This window comes from Corvus moneduloides, chromosome 6, assembly GCF_009650955.1.
Source record: "Corvus moneduloides isolate bCorMon1 chromosome 6, bCorMon1.pri, whole genome shotgun sequence".
Classification (NCBI taxonomy): Eukaryota; Metazoa; Chordata; class Aves; order Passeriformes; family Corvidae; genus Corvus; species Corvus moneduloides.
Window position 1 is genome coordinate 60,315,088 of NC_045481.1, and position 21,956 is coordinate 60,337,043.

The 21,956-nt window shown below is 38.5% G+C and overlaps 1 protein-coding gene across 1 annotated transcript in view; it reads right to left on the minus strand.

Moving 5' to 3' along the window:
- The window catches only part of PRMT3 (protein arginine methyltransferase 3), a 55,242-nt gene that overhangs the window by 25,732 nt on the left and 7,554 nt on the right, over positions 1 to 21,956 (minus strand). Inside the window, exons 7-10 of the mRNA XM_032112531.1 lie at positions 19,184 to 19,249; positions 13,807 to 13,928; positions 10,850 to 10,949; positions 2,687 to 2,765 (exon numbers count right to left, since the gene is read on the minus strand). Coding sequence (XP_031968422.1) covers positions 2,687 to 2,765; positions 10,850 to 10,949; positions 13,807 to 13,928; positions 19,184 to 19,249 — 367 coding nt within the window. The remainder of the gene's footprint in view (positions 1 to 2,686; positions 2,766 to 10,849; positions 10,950 to 13,806; positions 13,929 to 19,183; positions 19,250 to 21,956) is intronic.

Genomic DNA, 21,956 nt, shown 5'->3' on the forward strand with positions numbered 1-21,956 from the left:
TAAACACAAAATGCTCCAATTTAATCTGCATTTTTACTATTAATAGCCACAAACATAGACAATGTCTATTCAGACTTCACAAAAAGAAATCTGTGTTTCACCAACAGGGCTCAGGCACAAGACTACAGCAATTCATCAACTTCCAAATTTACAGACCCACCCATGTCCTATACACTGTACTGAGATTTGACTGAAAACGTAAGCAGTGCTTTCTGAAGATCAGCCTAAATCATCTAAACACTGCAGAGTTTTGTACATGTTTAAAAGCATCTGCATAAATATGCAATTGCCATTTCCCCATTATCCTTGATCTCCCTGGAAATCCTCTGCTCTTTCTGCAACCCGGTAACATTTTCCTGTGCAATCCTGACAGACTTGTCATTTTTTTTCACATTAAGCCTATAATTCAATAATTATTCCTTCTCACAGGTGAAATGAGCAAAATGCTGATTGGACAAAAGCACACACTCCTCAGAGCTCTCCCAGATTCATTGCTTTGACCATCTGTGTCCTTCTCGACTCGGTGCCCACGAGCCATCCGTCACCAGGAACAGCTCACGTGGTGGGGAGAATATGATGGGAAATCCTTCAGCCCTTAGCAATGCCTCACAAACTTCAGGACGCTGAAGGGTAAGACAGCAATCCTCCAGATACAGAGAAATTACTCCATGTGAATACCATCATCATTTTGATGTGAACGAGCATTATGCTTTGAATGTATTATGTTTTGAATGACACCTTCCTTACCTTTGTCACCCCTCGCCAATGTGAGCTGGACTCAAGTGTGTGAAAAAATCTATACTTGAGCAACAGCTCTAAAGAACAAACAGATGGGCCCTGGGCAGCAAAAATGTTATGTTCCCAAATAAAGCTATTCTATACCGTACACATTACCCTAGATAGTTTGGCATAATCCACTCCAGCAGGCCAATAGGCTGAACTGAAGTAATGACGATATGACTGACTGAACACATATCTGGAAATTTGGATTCTATTCCCGGCTCAATCACTGAAAGATCTGGTCAAATTGCAGCTGCTGCTATTGCTTTTTCCAGGTTTCAAACATTCTCTGTAATAATGATCTTGGGCTCAATAGTACCAAGTGGCTTTAGACAAAATAAAGCAGATTCAGGAGTTTCTCTGGTAAGGCTTCACCTCAGAGTGAACTCTTAGCTCTGGCTCATGTGGCTTTGGATGTGCAATTCAGCTACACTGCAGAAGAGTCTGTGTTGCTGAGCACCCTTCTCATGGACCCAGGGCACAGCCATTCACCTGCTGGACAAGCTGGCAGAGGAGCAGCAACTGCAAGCGCCTTAATGATACTGTTAACAGAACTGAAAATTCTATCAGCGCCTGTACAACACTGTGTGCTTTGTCAAGAATCAATGAAGCGCCCAAGACCATTGACAGACCCCAAAGGATGAGTGTACTGCAGAACCAGGATACCCCATCTCTCAAAGGAATCTCTAGGAGTTACAAACCAATAGCAAACCTACCAACAATAGAGTTTAAACAGAGGTTGAAAATTTTTGGCCCTTCTCAGAAGGCTTTGGAAGTAGTAATTAAACATAACTACTGTCCCTGGATTTAACTGTATTGCAGTGTAGAATTATCAGCATACAGCTACACAGAGCACACACCTGTGTTCCTGATGTAGCTGGACTATTCTACATTACCGAAAACAAAAAAGCTCTTATTCTGTGACGTTGCTCAAGTGGCTACTAAATATTCTAAGACATCTCTTGCTTGTATATTCAGCTTTGTGAACAACTGCATAAAGCCCATTTTTCCTGCTCCACTCTGTAGTATACAAAAGCTCACTGCAATCAGAGGGAAGCACTGCAGCAAGCACTGTGACACAGTCATTAATCCAATCATTAGGTCAGTGTCGTGAAACTGTGTGCATGGTTAGCACAAAAGGGGAAAAAAACCCCAGACTGAAGACTACAATTGAAAAGGTCAATATGAAATACAATACTGACAAAGGAATTAAGCACATGCAGAACTCGTGCACAAAGCTGCATCACAAGAGGAATAAATATTTATAGGCATTTAAACACTGCTGAAGACGACACTATCTTAGCTACTTAAATGGGCAAAAGAACTCTACTTCAAAGCAAACCCTTTTGTTTTCTCACAACCCTGCCCTCAAGCCCTAAAAATAAAGAGCATATTACCATCAGGATAAATATGCTGAACTGTAATAGTGTAATTCCATTAGTTATTTCATGTGTTTGAAGCTATGTCCTCCCCACACAATTTCCCTCCTTCAGAAAAACACCCTATCCACTTTTCTTCTAATCCACAGTAGCTTGCTTGAACAGTATCACATCTTACAAGGTAAAACTTATTTTCCTCTGTTCCTAGTTATGCAGAAACTTGGATTTCAGGAGAGGAAAACAAATGCCCATATGTGTGGGAAGAATTAGGGAGGAAAAATTTAGTCTGTACTTAAGAATAAATAGCCCCCTCTATTCTTAAAAACACCATTAACTTGAGACCTTGGTACCCCATCTAATGTTCTTCTATTACCCATACAGTAAATTAATGCCTTGAAGCTCCCACTAATGGAAACATTTTTCACTGAGACTGGCAACTTTCTCATCCATGCATAGCTTATTCCAAGTCTCCGAGTTCATTTAGCTTCCCCCCAGAGCTAAATTTATTAAAAGAATTGAGCACCAACCTGAGCCTCCCTGTGCCAGGTACTTGTCCTTTGCATAGATGACAGAATCCAGCATTGACTCGAAGAGAAGGAAGTAACCCTGTTTGTAGAAAAGAAAACTTAGAAATCATTGTGTTTCTTAGGCAGCCTACTTAGTCCTGCTACAGATGGACTTTATCAACACAGTTTAAGAACATTTTAAGCCCATACACCCAGAGTTTCTCAACAACAGCACTGTCACTTCAAAACTTGTTATATAAAGTATCATCTTTAATTTCCCAAACTGCAAGTATGTAGCACACAAAGACAATAAATATGCCAGCTACACCAATAATTACCCAACAAGGGTCCTACAACATCAAAAGACATTGAATTCAACTCGGACCAAGTGGAAAGCTGCATGTATTGATTTTTTAGTAATAACTGTGAAGTTCCAAGAAAAATAAAAATAAATAATAATAAAAATCCCTTCCCCTTCAGATCTGCAAGTAACAGTAAAACTATTGTCAGAGAAAGACCAAATGGTATGCACCTTTGCTTCTTCATACTTGCAACCTGGTGGTGCCCTGTATCACCCTGGGCAGTGCTCACTAAGAGAGGTGGAAATAAATCATGTACCAAAGACATCGGTTCTCTGGGTGTTCTATATCATTTAGCAGCACCCAGACTTGCCAAATTTCCAGGATAAAACTGGTTAGAACTAGATTTGCATAGGGCTTTTTTGTGTTGGAATTAATTTTATGGCAGGTTAATCATACTGCTATTGGTATTTAGAGTAACTTTATTGTAAACTTCAGTGAGTCGTTTTCTGAAACAGGGAAGCGTTCCTTATTTAAATATTTGAGACATTAAAAAAACCCATATAGCAGTATTAAATAAAACTAGCATTTTATAGAGAACATCCACTTTCTCAACTACTTCTAAACAAACTGCAGATTTATGAGATATATAGCCCTTTGTTTTCCAGTTTACTTACTGATTTTATACCTTTCCTGTCCTCCAAGTCTGAGCATCATTGTTACTCAATACTGTAACATATTTCATCTACATCCTCACAAGATCAAATCGAGACAAATACTAACAAAGATTTTGAATTTTCATTTAGCATCCTAATTTTCAATTTGCTTAAAACACAGCTTAGCCACATGGCTTAATTTATACACTGACTGCCAGTAGGCAAGAACAAAATGGACAACTGAAGTCCAGACTTCGGACCTGCAGTCCTGCAAGCCCAGTCAGCAGTAATTTAACAAAGGAAAGCTAGGAAGCTGCACCAGGGAGGTTCCAGATCGGATATTAGGAAAAGTTTCTTCACTGAAATGGTTATAAAGCACTGGAATAGGCTTGCCCAGGACAGTGGTGGAGTCACCATCCCTGGAGGGATTTAAGAGTCCTGTGAATGCGGCACCTGGGGACATGGTTTAGTGCTGGACGTTGAAGTGCTGGGTAAATGGTTGGACTCAGTGATCTTAAAAAAATGCTTGAAGTTCAGAATTGCTTATAAATGCCACCATCTGCAGCCTTGAGAACGAAAAACAAAACTGAAAACCCCAGAAACCTGAAGCATGACATATTTGTATTCAACAAGAACACAGTGTGAAAATAATGGCCATGTCCTTTTCTCAGCCTGTTTCTTCTGGTAATAGTGCTCCACTGAAAACTTTTCTTCCCAGTCTTGCCTGTTCTTCCACTTTACTGCCCAACTTCTGTACATCCTTAGAATAAGTCCCAGAAGGAAGACTACTGCTTTGTGAGCAATAGGGTTGTTAGTTAGCAAGCTTTGCTTAACAGCTGAAAAGGCCAGGAGCTCCAGTTGCGTCAGGCAGGGATAATTCGATGCCCGCAGCAAGCCAAAAGCACAGCATGGAACCACAGTTTTGTTTTTTATACTATTATTCCTATTGCTTAAAAATAGAACATGTTTAGCTCACAAAAAGTATTTTTAGACGCCTTTAACTGAAAATGAGTTGTTTTCACAGTATTTTAAAACTAACCTCTAGGACATATTTAACACTACTCACCAGCAAGAGTCAGTAACTCACAAAGTGACATTTTTATGGTTCAGCTCTTTACTTCCTTCTTTCTGCCCACTAACTATGGCTGCCAACCTGTGCAAGAAGTAGAGCTAGGAGGCACTCTCTCATGAGAAACACAGAAAAATTCTCACCGTCCCTTCCCTGATCCTTCCACTTTGGTACTGTTGGCTCTCTCCCCAGTCCCAGTTCTCTCACCTCCCAATTCATTATAGCATTCCTGTAAGTTACATAAAGCATCAATGGTACTGAATCGAATCATTTACAACTTACACATTTTGCTCAGTGTGCTGTGCTCATCTGTAGTGCAAATTAGAATGCAATTTCCCAGCCTGCTGCCCCACCTGTAGGGGAGCCCTCTGGAAGGAGAATTACACCTGACACCTTCTCCCCATGATGCTATGGGAGACTCTTGCTTTGCCCCCAAAAATGGTCAAGGATTTATTTTTTCTTAAGCATGTAGTGACACCCTCAAAATCAATCAGTGCAGAGATCTCTAGGATACAAATCTGTGAGCTGCATATTATTAGTACAGTCTTGATAGTGGCTAAACTAAGGCACATAAAAGGTGACACTTTCTCCGTTAAAGACAACCCAAATGCCCAGAACACCTTAAATTTTATGCTGTCCTATTATGCATTTCCTACTAAAAAGCTGGCCATTTCCTTCTCAAAAGGAACGTGAAGATCCTTATTTCTTGTATTTGCAAAGCTGAAACAAAATGTTCTCCAGCTAACAACAAAGCCCCATGTAAACAGATCTGGACAGGAACAGACGTACACAGCATTGTGGAGTAACTCTGTCCAAGCACACACCTGCCCTGCCTCATGTCTGCCCAAAGAGACACCCACTGAATCCACAGGAATGTGAATATTGCTACTTTTCTTATATGTCCTTTATATCTGTATTCTGTATTCCTAACAGAATTATAAAAGGCTCGTAAATCTTTGATGCCTTAATATGCTGTCCTGTTGATTTTTTCCTATTATGCAAATATACTAAAGCATTCTTGTATTTATTTTCATTTTAATTCAAAGCTACATAAAAATATTTTACCAATTGATCAAAATGTAAAGTATTGCAAGTTCTTTTAGCTTTAGTGCTTCAGTATTTATCATGATAATCTTTGTGGAGAAAAAGAGTTTAAGGTCTTTCAAAGCATCAAAAAGTGGCATTAGTGTGTTTACAACAGCAAGAATTAGCAGAATTTTAGGTACAGCAGAAAAAAAACGTGTAAAGATAGAACTGAGAAGAAATGTTTAACTACTGGAATAAGCATTGTGTTTCCCCTCTGCCTGCTATCAAAGATGCATTTTATTATTTTCTATAACATTACTGAACCTGGTCTGGTTCTCCAGATTCAGTAAGCCCCAATACTGAATATATAATGAGATGAAAAACAACTATCAAATCACTGGCCCAGAGAGTCGACTTTATCTTTTTTAATCCCCAGGGGTATAAAAAAGTGCATTATTTTCTTAAACTGAAATTTCTAACTACAAGATTTCCACTGGCCTACAGAGTAGAACAAGTTACAGAAGGTATGCAACACAGATTGGACAACAGATTCTGATTTCTAATACAAAATTTACTCTGGCATTAACAAATGCACAGAACTGATGTGGCCCACTCAGTGTCATGAAAAATTACATTTTATTTAACAAAATTCCCTCCAAACCTGCAGCACATTTAAATGACAAGCAGCAGCTACATATAAATTCTTCAGCATGCTCTGCTGCAGCACCATCTCCCACATGCTAAGTTTGCCTTCATGCTGATCTCTCATGTATGATTTAATTAAAAAAAGGAAAAAAAAGGAAATAATTAATTACTGACAAAGCAAGCTCATAAATTTCAGAATCACAGTTTGACTTTGTCATTATCCACACCCTGTTGTTTCCTTAAACAAAAGTGAGAACAGCAAATGGGAAGATGTGAAGAGCAGAAAGGTGATACCCATTACTGATGTTTACAAAAAAAAAACCATGCAAGGGACTAACTGTGTATCTCTCACAGAAACAGGGGAAAGGAGGAAGGAGAGAAAAGATGGTTTCCAGTGTTTCAGATATGCTCACTTCCTTGTCCTTTTCCCTAGATCCTGAATGCCTCTGTTCACAGCCCATCCTCACATAATTCCAAAATTATTTTGAAAAAAAAGAAATAAAAAGTAAGAAAACAAAAAGCAGGAAAGAAAATATTAGCTATCTGACCAAAGATATGATTGAAAGACAAGTACCGGGTTGTATCCTCAGTGTATTTTAATCTGACAGTCCATCTCTTCTCCAGGTTTATCTTGTATAAAACCCTACTGCACATTCAGGACCATAAAGCACTGCATAAAAAACCCCAACTTATGAGTACATGTTGTACACTAACACTACATTTGAGACAACCATCTCAGGCAATTGTCTCTCACAGTAAAGCCCCTTTACAAACAAGAAATGCAGATATTCTCAAGTGAATAAAACTTGCAACCTTTAGCTTTATAGTTTTACTAGAGAAAGGATGCAAAAGCAATACTGATGGCAAAAAAAATCTGCACACAGATGCAGCTGTGCAAGAACATTCCAGTAAAGCATTACATACATTTTGTTTCTTTCTGCACTCATCTTTTCAATAAGCAGCCTATGAAGTTTACCCTGCCTAAGTATGTGAGCAGTAACACAGTCACCTTTGTATGCTGTATCTTCCTGCCCAGGAATGCGTGTAAGTTGACAGCCTGAATAAGGGATTTATCTGTAGGTGACTTATTACAAGCAGACAAGTAACAAAATACTAGAGCCTGGTAGGAGTAAACAAATTTTTAGTTACACAAATTAAGGTTTTTAAAGGTTTCACACATCAGAGCTCTAGGCAGGCAAGCAGGATGATGCACCAGAAGCCCTTGCAGCCCTGATACAGACCATCAAACAATCCTGGACAGGGAAACCTCCACAAAAACAAGGTTAAGAGTGGTATTTTATATAAAATCCACACATTCTTACATCCAAATAACCTTTCTCCAAGAACTGAAAGACTTTCTCCTTAGAGAACCTGTTTGGTTATTAGAATGGGCTATTACTCAGCCATTCTTGTATTCTTTCCCAAGACAATGTGGTTTGCTGGGTGAAGTGGCCCTTCAGCCCACCTGCTCTCCCTTGTGCTCCTGGCTCACAGCACACAAGAAATCCCTTGTGTCAGGTTGCAGACTTCACCAAAGTTTTGCTAAAAAGAAAGTCCAGCTGTCTTTGGAGTGAAAGTCTGAACAGCTTTATCTGGGCCTTTGGAAGTCCAACAGGCCCTCCATCTTCAGCAACCTGCCTTCTGGACAGCAAGAGAAGAGCTCACAGCTCGTCACACCTCCCACTGCCTCTCTCTGTGTTTTACACACTGGGTTTAGTTGAACACTATCACAACAATGTCCGGGTCTGATGGTAACATCGTCAAACACACATACTTCAGATGCCTCAAACTGCATTTAGTACTTTACAAACAAGTTCATTGCTCATTTCTTCCACAGGCTTAAATAATACCACTGAAGAGACAGTTGCTCTTCATTCAGCCTCTAAACCCTGGAGCATGAAAAAAAACACATCCAGAGGAATTTAAATTGGGAAAATATTATTTTGGAAAATGGTAAGTATGCATTTGAAATATGAATTTCTACATAGACACACATGCACTCACATACACCTGCCCACTGTGTAATATTTAAGATGCTTCTCCCATTTTTCCATAATTTAAGGGAACAAATTTACAAATGAGAGGGAAGAATAGCAAGCAGTTTGTGGCAGTCATAGGTCACTTCTGCAATTAAGTAAATGATCATCAGAAACCATCCCACTGAGATGCTCATAATGCAATGCTGTACCTTTTGTAAGACACTGCTCTATGTGACAGCTTTTTCAGAAAGCCTAATCTAGAAACAATCCTGGGAGAATGCAGTATTTTTCCTCTCTGTTGCCTCATACTTGTTTTTAATTTTCTAATGTTCCAGACACAGCTCTAAACAGCAAAAAAAAAGCTTATTGTGTACTGGTCTTAAGCAGCACTCTGTACCAAGCAAAACAAAGCTATGGCTCCACAAAAGGGTTTGACATTACTTAATCTAAAAGTAGTTTGTTTTCTAAACTGCACTGCGACTTTTCATATTCTTGTTACAAAGCAAAACATGAGAATTTTTCTGCCATTCCATACAGATTCTCTACATAAAGAGACAAAGCCTGACATATACTGAATTCTTTTTTGCTCTCATGAATCAGTATTTCCAACATTTCCAAGCACTTACATTCACATAGTAAGAACAGATTTCACACTGTATCATGTAGGGAAGGAAATGAAAAAGCAAATTCACCCAAGAAAGAGAGACGAAGAGGAATCTTCATCTGCATACAGGTAACATAATGTTCCTTTCTCAACAGCGTTGGAACAGTGTGCACACTGTCCAGCTATCAATCTTACTTCCACAGAATTGTCCTCTTTATCTCTGTATTGCAGCAACCTATAACTATCCTAACATTCCTAAATATTTATAATACCTAATTAAGTGAAGTGCACATGACAATGTAACTACAACATAAAAAGGTAAATTAGCACACAAATGAAAAATATGCAACATTCAATACAACATTTCTTAGAAGAGCTGAGTTTTGAAATCCTTTACTTCACCTTAGAGGCACTGATTTACAACATGTCTTCAGCTCACTTGCCCAGGTTCCCTTTAAAACCAAATCTTGGGCTCCAGGAGGAGAAATATGATTTTGGGAACATTAATCTTGGTGCATGTATTAGGCAGCTGATCAGAAGTTTCCCTGAAAGACTATAATTACATTTCTAGTGAGGCCACCATACTGTCAGAAATCACCAACCATAATGTGCTATTTTTAAATCACTGTTTTAAGCCATTGGCTTAAACTATCCTTGAAACTAGCGACCTCAACACTAAATTAAGCTCATGCTTCAAATAATGTACATTACAGCAGTGGAGGAAAAACTGCAGATTTCTAGTTCATTGATATATGTAATATTAAATAAAGATTTAAAAAAAAGCAAACCAATTTATTTTCATCTTTCCCTGAAAAACAGGTAGATACGTGTGGATCCACAGTGAGCACGGTCCCCCAAAGGCCCTTGTATATAGCAGAATAGCCATAGTTTGTTAAAAAAAACAACAAACCCCACAAAGAAACAAGTAACCTTCAATATAAGTTTTCATAACTGATCTTAAATTTTAGGCAGAAAGGCATTTTTAAGTCCCAACAGCTGGAATTAGCATGAAGAAAAACTGTGTTTCGAAGTGCTTTTTGAAGGCCTGTGATATGAGCATACTGAATAGCAGTTTACCAAAAAAAAGTTCCAAGAGAAGTTTCCTACCACATTTTTGATAGGAACAGGCATTTCTATGTCACTGTGAAACTCAGGCTGGCACTGGGTTTTGCAACACGGATTTCTTTATTAGGATTAACAGCAGGTAGCAAGGACAGGTGTGTAACAGTTATCAGCCACCACATGAAAAAGGTAACAGGCCAACAGCTGAAACCCAGTGGATTCCAGGAGATGGCTCATTCAGACACTGCATTTCCTGGTGTCTATCACACTTATTTTGTACTTTTAAAATCAGTGTTTTTACTGTTATACTAAAACTCAGCAATGAAAAGCAATGCTGTTTTCAAGCTCTCCCAGTATCTGCAGGTTTCCAGAGGCAGCACCTCCCTTCCTTATCACCTTTCCTGCACAGTCAGGACAGTCCCTAGCTGAATTTGCAGACTGAAGGTATTTTACCCATCAGAATGAGCTGGCTAGATGACTAATACAATATTTCTCCATTACTTTCACCTGAGCAGCCAGAACAGTATGACTGAGTGCTTTATTTGCACTTTATTTGGATTTGCAAACCAACCACATAACAGAAATTTGGTGCACCTACAGCAGCCTAACTGTACTCAGAGAAGCTTGACTTGAAACAGCTTGAACAAGAGGGATCAGGAATTGTGTCCAAGTACCACATAATCAGGACTGCCATCCCATCTCTAACATTGTCAGTGACACTGTTGGAAGCATGATAGATGCTTTGGTTAAAAAAAATAGCATCACTCATAGAATAACTTTTCAAATTAAATTAAACACATCTTCTTCCTGAAAATAACTTTAAAAGAATAGTCATGCACCTTACCATCCACTCAGATATGATTACATCCACTTTTTCCAAAGGCAGATCAACTTCCTCGATTCTTCCTTTGACTAATGTAATAATGTTTTCAAGTTTATTTAATCTACAAGTCAAAACATAAACAAATTAGTTTCTATTTCCAATTTATGCTGTCAAGAGAGATATACTGACATCTGTATTTCACGTTTCTCCCCTCACAAACTTTTTGGTTTAACTAATCAAGAAGCACTGGAATGTACTATTCCTCAGTTATATTTCAGGGGGAACATTTCCAAGTAGCTAAAAATTGCAGCAGATTTAGTGCCAGGAGAAGATGACAGACAATAGATCTGTATACCTCCAACATGCCATGCATGCAAATGTGCAAGCTTCAGAAACCAGGAAAATAGAGAAGAGGACAATTTAAAACTGCTGGTCCTCTTCATTTACAAGCTGCTTATTCCAATTTCTCCTCCTCTGACCTCCACAGCAATCAGAGCCTACTCACCACACCAGGATAGCAATGGAAATTAACTTCCTTACAAAGCTGTTTTGCACGACTTGGTTTTTTATTTAACCAAACCAGCTGCAAAGTCACCGAGAACAAACCTTCCCTCTAAATCAGTACTACAGTTATTTCACAATAAAGGCACCCTCCCCACTGTGATTTGGGCAAAAGCATCTGCAATGTTCAGTACCTGCAGTGATCAGGTACTACCTCATATGCACGTCATGGCACAACCATCCTGCATAAAGAGGGAGGGACAGTGACAGGACGACACGTTTTGAAACAAGACCTGCATGACAGTGAAATCACTAAGTGTGTAAATGTTTGAAATGTACTGTTTTTCTTCCTGGCAAATTATATTAGTCTTTCTTGCACTTATCTTTATTACCATGGCTATGGACAGGACAGGAAAGTATTCTCACCACAGAAATTTATCTTCCCACTGCAGTTCTTATCTCTACCCCTTCCCTCCCTATCCTGGTATCTTGCTCTTACATTCTGTCTGGTTTTCAATACAAACCAGTAATGACATTAAAAATTCCATCTAAAAGACAATGGAAGAATGATCAGTATGAAGGGAGGGAAAGGAAAGGGTCAAAGGTCTCCTTGAACACATGGGCTGCTGTAAAGATCAATTAAATCCTCTACACAAGACAGTCTTCTGTTAGAAGGCAGCAGTTTATTACTAATATCCTATTTAATGCTCTAAACAGAAGTTAGAGCATTTGAACCAGAAGTTCAAAGTGAGAAATGTTAAAGAGCTACCACCCACAACAATAATTTAAGAAGGACTAAAAGAGATCTAAAGATAACTTTCTAAACGACCACATCCAAGGACATGATTTAAATCAACAGAGAGGAAAAGGATTAATTTACTACATACTTGTTTTCAACTATAATGTTTAAAAAACCCCAAACCAACCAAGGCAATTTACACATTGTAGGAAAAACTGAGATGCTATTTAGGAAGTCTGCTTCAACTTTCTATTCTAGCTTAACAGTGATGAGTGACAAAAATCAAGTCACTCACTGTGCTAGAAATTTTACAGGGACTATTCACAGCAAGAAAAAGAAAAGGCAATAATTTAGTGTAAAATAAGTTTATTTTTAAGGCTACTCAGGCTATGTATTCTGGTTTACTTACACACATGGGTTGCACTGTTTCCAGTAATTAGCATGCTAGAAATTAACCTGAATTCTGGGAGGGACAAAAGCTCTTGAGCACATACTTGAGCCACAGGTGGAAGCACGCCCCAGCAGTCATTTTTTAAGCTACAGAGTTGTTTAGTATTCCAATAAATATTTGTTATTCCACTGCAACATTGTCAGCTTTATTCCTTTAGCAAAAGTAGGTTTAACCAGACAAATATAAATTGTTTTGATGTGAACTGGAGACTTTAATGTGAATTGAACCTTTTATAGCAGAAGATACCTATAAATGTGCAGCCTTACTGATGACTTGCTGTGTACTTCAAGTGGCAATTCATCACTCTTAAGAGTTTAAGAGCTTTGATTCATTGTTTTTCTTAGAGGCCTGCCCTTCTCCTCCCCAAAGATAATACATATTGACTGTTACTTCTACTCTCCCTTAAGTATAAATAACACTCAAAGGACTTTGTGCACTTGTTGAAAGTTGTAACAGCCCTGAATTTGTTATCTAGTACATTAGATATAGAACACTATTTCACATTTGCAACCATTCTGAAAATGTCAGGGACTCATGGGAAAAGTTCTCTTTAAGGAATGAGTTCTTGTGCTAGAAAAGCGTTTTAGTCAAAATGCACTTAAGGTTTAACATGGTGCTTTTCCCAAGCAGATATTTATTTTACAGCATAATAACATAATTTTACAGCATCCAAGTGTGCAGTGCTGCACCACCAATGTGTAACTGGTACCTAACAAATTCTGCACAGACAACATTACTTCTGTACCACTTGAGCTTGCACAAAAAAAACCTGTCACTCCCAAATTCTTCAGCATCTACCTGAATTTTCTTTTTCAAAGTTGCTCTTACAAAATCAACCTAAATGAAAAAACCTACAGGCTTCAGGTATCAACAGTGCACATGTACACCTACACTCCTCCTACCTCACCCTAGGAAATCCTTTGCAAGTCTTCAGATGTCATTGCTTGCTTTTTACCTATGCTCAGCCTCCCTACATATTCTCCCTAGTCAAATTAGTGACACGTGGAGTGGATAAATGAACCAGGAGATGGGTCTATACCATAAGGTTCAAGAGTTGAGCGGAGGAGTACAAATCCTAACTGGTAGCCAGGTACCAGAGGTGTCTCTCAGGGTTCAGTGCTAGTTCTGACACTAATGAAGAGGACAGAACGCACTTTCAGCAATGCTGAATTAGGGGAGAGCAGCTGACAGGGTAAGGCTTTTATTTTCTGTAACACAGCCAAAATATAGAAATTATTTAAAATTCCTAGAAAGAAACAGAAAACTAACAACCACAACTTTTCCTACCTAATGATGTCCATGGCCTGATAGATGATTTCAGATTGGTCAACTCCAATCACCTTCTTCGCGCCTGCTTTGGCAGCAAACATGGAGAGTATTCCAGTTCCACAGCCAACATCCAAAACCACCTGAAACGAATACATGAAAGCAAAACCATCTTACTTCCCTTGCTATGATTTTTCTACACCTCTTTCTACATCATATAGATATGGATACCATATTCCAACAGAAGGAATAAAGTCTTGCTGTTACATGCAGAGATATCCAAGTCAAACTGCAGTTCTAACTCCACACTCTACCACCTTTTCCAGACAGACAATGAAGCACACTAACTCCAGCTGCAGATTAACCCAGTCACATGGGAAACAACAGCAAGCAATTACGTGGGAAACACCTAAAATGTTACACAAACAGGAGAAAAAGGAAATTATAGCCTGAGCAATTTTAATCACTGAATCACTGATAATTGAACTTAGCACTGGCACTGGAGAAACATATTCTAGCTGCAGATTTTAATTAACAGTCTATTCAGAAACTTTATTTAGGAATTCTCTGCCAGACATGGCCACAGTGCCTCAAAACAGCTATGGCTCAAGATGACTAATTTTTAAAATGGTCACTGGCACAGTTTAACACCTAGAAATACTTTCTGTCTAACACTATTTATAATCAAAATAGAGCTAAAAAAATCCAGTTAAGATGGAATCCCTAGAGTTTTCATGAAAGAGTAAATTTTACCACTAGAGCTGCAAAAAGTACACTCAGCCCAGTAAGATCCATGAAAATCCCTGGGTTTTTGTATATCACATATTAGCTACTACAGGAGACCGAAAAAATGTGAAGCAACTAAGAAAAGAGTATTGAATTTATTAGTAAGTAGAGTTGAGCTGCCAGCAGTTTTAAGCTTCATCAAGAGAGATTTCACCAAGTAGCCTTTTCCAGGCCTTGCTATCATAACAGTGTATTTCTTCTAAGGGCTGGAAACTTCTCAACAGCTAAAAACACAATGAATGTGTTACAGTAGATTTTTAAGCTGAGTTCCAGGCTTGATGTTTCCACAGAATTACGGGGGCTGAAAGGCATCTCTGGACATTCTGAGGGTGTATTTTACTGAATTGGCCAGATCATCAGCGGTCTTATTGTTAGACTCCTATCTAATATAGCTAAGCTTTACTAACGGCATTAAAAAACCCTAAGCACTAAGCCAAAAAATGTGCTGAAGTCTGAAAATCAAAACAAGTTTCCTAAGCACTCATATCAGGTACAGCATTTAACCATGAACAGAATCAGAACTGTAAAAACAGACTGCCTTTCCCATACATGAGCCCTAAATAGGAGAGTAAATACAACTTAAGTACAACTGAAGTTGACAAGAATACTGAGTCAGAATTACCAGTCATAGCAAGAATTTATTAGAAAGGAAAACTGATTTCACTGTCTCTTCTCCTCAGAGCACACAGTGCTGTAAAACCTATCCTCACAGCTTTCATTACATTAAACATTTTTCCAAAGAAGGTATCAAATCCCTCAGTAATCAATCCCACATTTGAGATCTATAACCCCATTTTACAAAATATTTCAAGGCAATAATGAACCCTGCTGCTGATACACTTTCCAGCTTATAAGCTACTGATCATTCTTGCTTTGGCCCAACAAAACCTTGCATTTCACCTGACAAAGAACAGCAAAGAGAATGTTGGAGTGCTCTGCACCTCAGGTCTGCTTGTCTTCCTTGCATACAATTTTATACATTCTGATGAAGGACACAGAACAATGATCCTGGAGCCAGCATGAATGAAACCAGCTGTTTATCCCTAGCAGTACAGTGTAAAGGAGCTTCTGCTGTGGCGGTCTGGGAAGCAATGACTGAAGAACTGACTGCCACCTGTCTTGGTAGAGCCATTTACAACCTGGAAACAGACTAAAAAGCATCAGTACGATGACTTTTTACAGCAGCTTGTGCAGAGAGAAGGGAAGTTGTGGATAGAGTTACTTGTTCCACCTGCAACTCTTTTGCAGCTATGTTTCAAAAGGAGTCAACTCTACAACTCAGAAGTTACATGAGAACATGCTATGGCTACAGAAATCCCTAAGTTGAATCTGCTGGAGACAGGAATAGAAAATAAAAATCAATATTCTTCCAGCTGCTGACATCTCACACCCCCCAACATCACCTATTCTAACATTTCACCTATGGTAGTTAACAAAATTACTGAGCCATGACAGCTGGAAGCCACAGCCAAAAATAAACCACTGTGAAAGAATGATCTTGATGTACAGTTGCATGAAAGAGAGCAATCACCACAAATTGGAAAAAAATCAAAACAGACACCACTTTGGACAGATGCCCTGGTCACTTAAAAACCCAGATGGAACTCATCTACCCTTAGGCAGGGGATGGGGTGGAGAAAGAGGCACTGGAGAGAAAATATACAAGCTGGAATAGGTGTGAGGAAGGGAAAGACAAGCAGAGTGATCACCAATTAGCCTAAGGACAAGGGTCTATAGCTCATGCATTCTTGCAGTGATCACATATGGCCTCTCACCAAATACCTGGAGCAGCTGGACTGGTGATTTGACTGCACCATAACACATGGCAGCTTCACATCCTCCTCTGCAGTCCAATCAAAACTGATATCCTACTTTCAGTGACAGAAAAAATTACTTTAAACTCAGAAAAACAGGAGGCCAGGGACTTTGGCCAATTAAATTAATTTCATCAATGAACTCTTAGTAGCACAGTGGTTTAAAAGCACATTTTATTCCCTGAATATGGCATTGATGCTTGCCTCAGACTTCAGTCCTTCAACAAAAACTAAGTATGGCAACATGCTTTACTAAACAGTTATTTTTCCACCTAAAAATAATTTCATTGTAAAATGGACCACATTTCCTTTTACTGAGTACATCCACCTTCATTACTCCTGTCAGGTAACCTGAATTGTCCCATTCTTATCTCAAATACATTTGACAGGTTGAAAACAAAGGCAGCAAGAAGGATTCATTCAAGTTTTAATAATTTATTTTGAAAGCTGACAGAGAACAAACAAATTGGCTGGCTCTGAATACAATATGCACAATAAACGATCCTAGATACTCTGTTATCATCTATCACCATGCAATCACACCTCTTTAGTATCCTAAAGGTTAGGATGCAGACTCGCATCAAAAGTGGATATACAAATTCAGCTCTTTGAAAAAGCTTCTCCTGAACTACCTCACAATTCTCCATTCAGAAAAAACCAAGCATCAGCAGCACCATGTGTTTTCTAGGGAGGAATACCATAGGAGAGTTCCAAGAAATACAGAATCAGACTTTTTCTTTTTTTTTTAATTGTAATTAAAATTGAAGGGAAAACAGCCTTTAAGTTGGAATTTTCACTCATTAGTATGGTTCTGAAAGCATTATACAATACATTAAGTTAAGCAAAGTATCTTACACAGCTCCTTCAGCAGAAGTGTGTAACAGATGTCACTTCAAAGCCAGATTTCTGCAGAAAACTCCATATATTCTCCATATCAGTGTACCAAGAGAGTTACATCATTTGGCCAGACACGGAAGTTAAGGCACTGGTCACATGGATGGGGGATACTGGGAAATCAACGCAACTGAGAATCTGCCTTTCAGTTCAACCTCAACACACCATGACGAGTTTGGATACACCATGAATTTGAGGTAAACTTGATTGAGAAACTGCTGCAAAAACCATGTTCAGAAATCAGTTTGCAGATGTTGCAATAACTGAGATTTTCTTCAGAGAAGTTGAATGCTTTTACACAGAGTAAGTGCACACACTGTCTAAGCCGTTTCCTGAGCATGTGTATCTACTCCTGGGGCTGAAGCAACATCGACTCTAACAGCTAATCTACTTTTTGCTTTGAATGTTCCCAGCGTGTCCATACAGCACAGGAGAAACACTATCAATCATGAAAAATTACTGTTCCACAAGGCCTCACATTTTGTGTAACTTCAGATCAGTCTTACCCTGTGAAAACCTGCAGTTATCAATTTTAGGGGCATCTGTGAAACTAAATTTCTCTCCGGGAAGTTTTCTTTCCTTTATTGATCTTTCTGCTTTGTTAGATGAGCTGCCCACCTACACACTCACCTGCATCCTTTAGGCAGCTGGCGGCATAATTCTAGAACACTTTTGCTTGTTCTCTCACTATAATCAAAGGGTGTAGAAATGTTTAGTAGAAACAGGCTTATGACATGAATTCAGGCAAAAAAAGGAAGAAAACTATTTCCTATTTTCTTTTCCTGCTGTAGTTGCCAATTGAAAACTGAGGTAGAACATACAAAAAACAGGCATTATCAAACACTGAAATACTTCCTGCCAGGACAGAACTGTATCTCTCCCACCTTTCCTACCAAGAAAGGCTGAGAGGATTGGGATTGTTCAGCCTGGAAAAGGCTTTGGGGTGACCTAATTGTGGCCTTCCAGTATCTAAAAGGAACCTAAAAGAAAGATGAAGAGAGACTCTTTACAAGGGCCTGGAGTGACAGAACAAGAGGGAATGGATTTAAATGAAAGAGAGTAGGCTTAGATAGGATACTAGGAAAAAATTCTTCCCTGTGAGGGTGGTGACGCCCCAGCACAGGTTGCCTAGACAAGGTGTGAATGCCCCATCCCTGAAAAAAAACATTCAAAGCCAGGCTGGATGAGGCTCTGAGCAACTTTAATCTAGTGGAAGGTGTCCCTGCCCAGGCCAGAAGGGTTGGAACTGGATGATCCTGCAGGCCCCTTCCAACTCAAACCATCCTACAGTTCTGTGAACTCAAAACACAATGAACTCATCAGAAACAGACAGCAGAAATACAAAAGACAAGAAGAGGATCATTACTGTACAGGGGTCATAACTACTGTAAAATCCTAGTGAAATCCCTCCTCACTGCAACTGAAATACCAGCTCACAGTTCCAAGCCCTGTAATAATAACAGCCCAGTCTGGAGACACAAAACAGCACTAATTCAAAAAAATCAGTTACATATGAATTCTTTCCTGGGCTTCCAGGACATTTTTACTGTATCAGGCATACACAGAAATTCACTTAATCCTGGTAAAGAGCCCTCAGAGAGATTCCACCTAATATCTTCCACAAGAGAGGCCCAACTTCACCCCACCAAGATAATTAATGAACCCCCCGCCATGGCACACAGCACAATGACAATAGAGATCACCACTGCTCTTATCAGCATGCTGCACCCTCCAGCAGCTCAACAGCTCTCCACCACCTAATAAAGCCAGAGCACATTAAATCAAATCCTGGCACTGCAACTCTCCATTCCCAGAGCTACAGAGTAGCTAACCTGCAGGTTTTCTACCACTTGAGACAAAATAAACCACAGAAATTACTGTATCTTCTGAGCAGTTTTACCCACCTTGTCCTTGAAGATATGTGGGTTTTGATAGATGAAGTCACGATAGCTCTCTGTACGGACTTTATCCTATTAGTCAAAGAACAAAGAGGGTTCACTTTTTCTACTTAGGTACAGCATAAAACTCAAAAATGCTGAACACCTTGCTTTTTAACTTGGCCTAAGGATGTTTTGTGCATCCTGTACTTACATGGCCCCTGCAATCGTGACACTTCCATATGATAATATTTCAGAATTTACTGTGGCAAATGAAGCCAGTTGCCTCAGCTGGAGGAAAAATAAACTATTTTGTGGTTTCCTGATTCTGCTATTTTTTTTTTTAATGTTTCAAAGTTCTTAATACATGTTCATCATTATCCAGGAACAGCAGTAACAGAATGAGAATACTACACCAACTTTACATAGAAACCCCCATACAATGGTGAAAATTTGAATCACAAGCTCATAAAATGTTTTGTATCATATTTTGTTCTCTGACACCCCTGTGACACTGAGATTTCTTTAAAAAAAAAAGTTCAGCATCAAATTGTTTTTATTTCTGAACAAGCTGCAAATTTGCAATCTGATGACAAGCTAGTAGTTAAAGCTGTACACCCCATTTTATGAAAGTCCAACACAGTGTAAGTTTGACTGAAAGACAACAGGGCCAGAGAAGCTGGAATATTTTCAAGCATAGAACAAAACATATATGGTACTTAGTATATCAAAGCCAGCAGCATAGCTCGGTTTACCAGCAAGGTAATCTATTAAAACATTGATTCTCTTAACATGCATCAGCAGGTCCACAAATTGACAGCCAAATACAGGTTTTGGAGTTGCTGTTGCAGTTCAAGTGTTGCAGAAAATGTAAAAAAAAATTTCAGCAATTTTTTGTCTAGAGCAAATAATGCTGAAGTATAAAATCCCAGTGCTTTTATTGAATCTAATCTTTTTCTACTGCAGCAAGTTAAGAATTTCTAGAAACAACAGAGAAACAGAAATTTTCTACAGTGAGAAAGAACAAAGCCTATTTTGATAAAAGAACGAGATCGAAAACAGTGACTGAAAACAAAGGATATGATAATAAAAATTCTGGAGACAAAAATTTGAGGCTTGAAAATGTTAAAATCCAGCTTTAGGTGTGAAAGTACTATCACACACACATGACCCAGAGAAGCAGCTGGGGTTTATTTCAGAAAATTCTACTTTAAAATCCTACATAATTAATATTAATAACAGAAACCCCGATCCTTTAAAACCATATTGCATTTGCCATGGTATTATATTCAGAGCAACTATTTTTAGTACTTCACCTCTACTGCAGTATATAATAGGATTTGCTGAAAGGACCAAAAAAGTTCAAAAATAAATAATCAATTGAGAAAGCAGCCAGCTGGAAAGCTTTCAGCCTTGCATTCTGCCCCTCACATTGCGTCAGCACTGCCCCAACTCATTGCAGTTGTAGCCACAGCCAAGCACTTCAGGTGTCTATTCATCAGTCCCCTTCTCCTACTCAACACCTCCACGTGATGATTTCTTGGTTTATTATATTTATTTTTAATTTTTAAAAATATCATTTAAAAATAATTTATTATATTTAATAAAAAAATTTATTAAGATGTCATCCACGAAATTCTCAAGCAAAAAGGTAGAAAAAAGGAAACACCAGTCACTTGACCACTGTGAAGTAACAATATTCTTGCTCCACCTCTGAAGTATTTGCAGAAAAAACCCCAAAATTGAAACTCTGTCTCTACCACTACCAGGCATAAGGAAAAAAAAAGGTTTTGAGACTGAACAGTTTCAGAAATGGGCTTACAATTCAGACAGCAAGACTGCTTTCTATAAAATGTTCGTGTAGTAAGCCACTATATTTATGTAAATATGGTAAACAGGAAAAAAAAATCATAGTGAATGCCTAGCAAAAAGAAAAAATTTCAATGTGCACAGAATAAAAACAATTGTTTTCCTATGTTTTGAAAAGTCAAAAGTCTTCTTAAAAGCATTCTGACAAACATACCCTGAAATCAGTAAAATGCAATTTTGTACCAATTTCCTCATGCAGAGATGCAGATTTATTGTAAACTTTATTAGCCAGCAGAAAGGCTTCCTCATCCTATAGCCTACATCATGTCAAATGACAGCTTTATACAGCTGCAAAACCAAACACCTATCATTTTTATTTATCTTCAAGACTTCAGTTGTATTTTTATAACCAGATGTTTTGGAAAACATTCTTCTACTTCTGCAGCCATTTCTGTGCTTCTGTAAAATCCCCTCCCCTTAATATTAACCTCACACTCACACTATTCTTAACACAGATTCATGTGTATTTCTGCACTGGGGCCACTAAATGATTTACAAAGCTGAAAGCTTTATATGCTAGCTGCAGGGACAAAGTCACTTCACAACTCTGTATTCTACTCTACGTTAGACAGGAATTTTATTTATTTATGCCTTAAAATGATAGAACTGCTCATAACTTTCACAACTGTGACATTTTCTCTGAAAGGAAGGATTAAGAGATTTTAATTTACAAGTTAATTTGAAGCTGTTGGGCTTTGTGCTTGTTTTTTCTTACTTTAAAGTTAAAAGGGCATGCATAGGTTTGCCTTTGAGAAGTTTTAAGCATCATTTTTTTTTCATCTTTAGCATATAAAAGGAGCATACTGTTCCAGCTGTTCAATGTCACGTTATTAATACACTGAACTGTGCACAAGTAACAATTTCTGTTTACCCAGTGCAAGAGAAAACCGCAATATTTGAGAAATGGTCTTGCCTAACAAATTTAAATTGT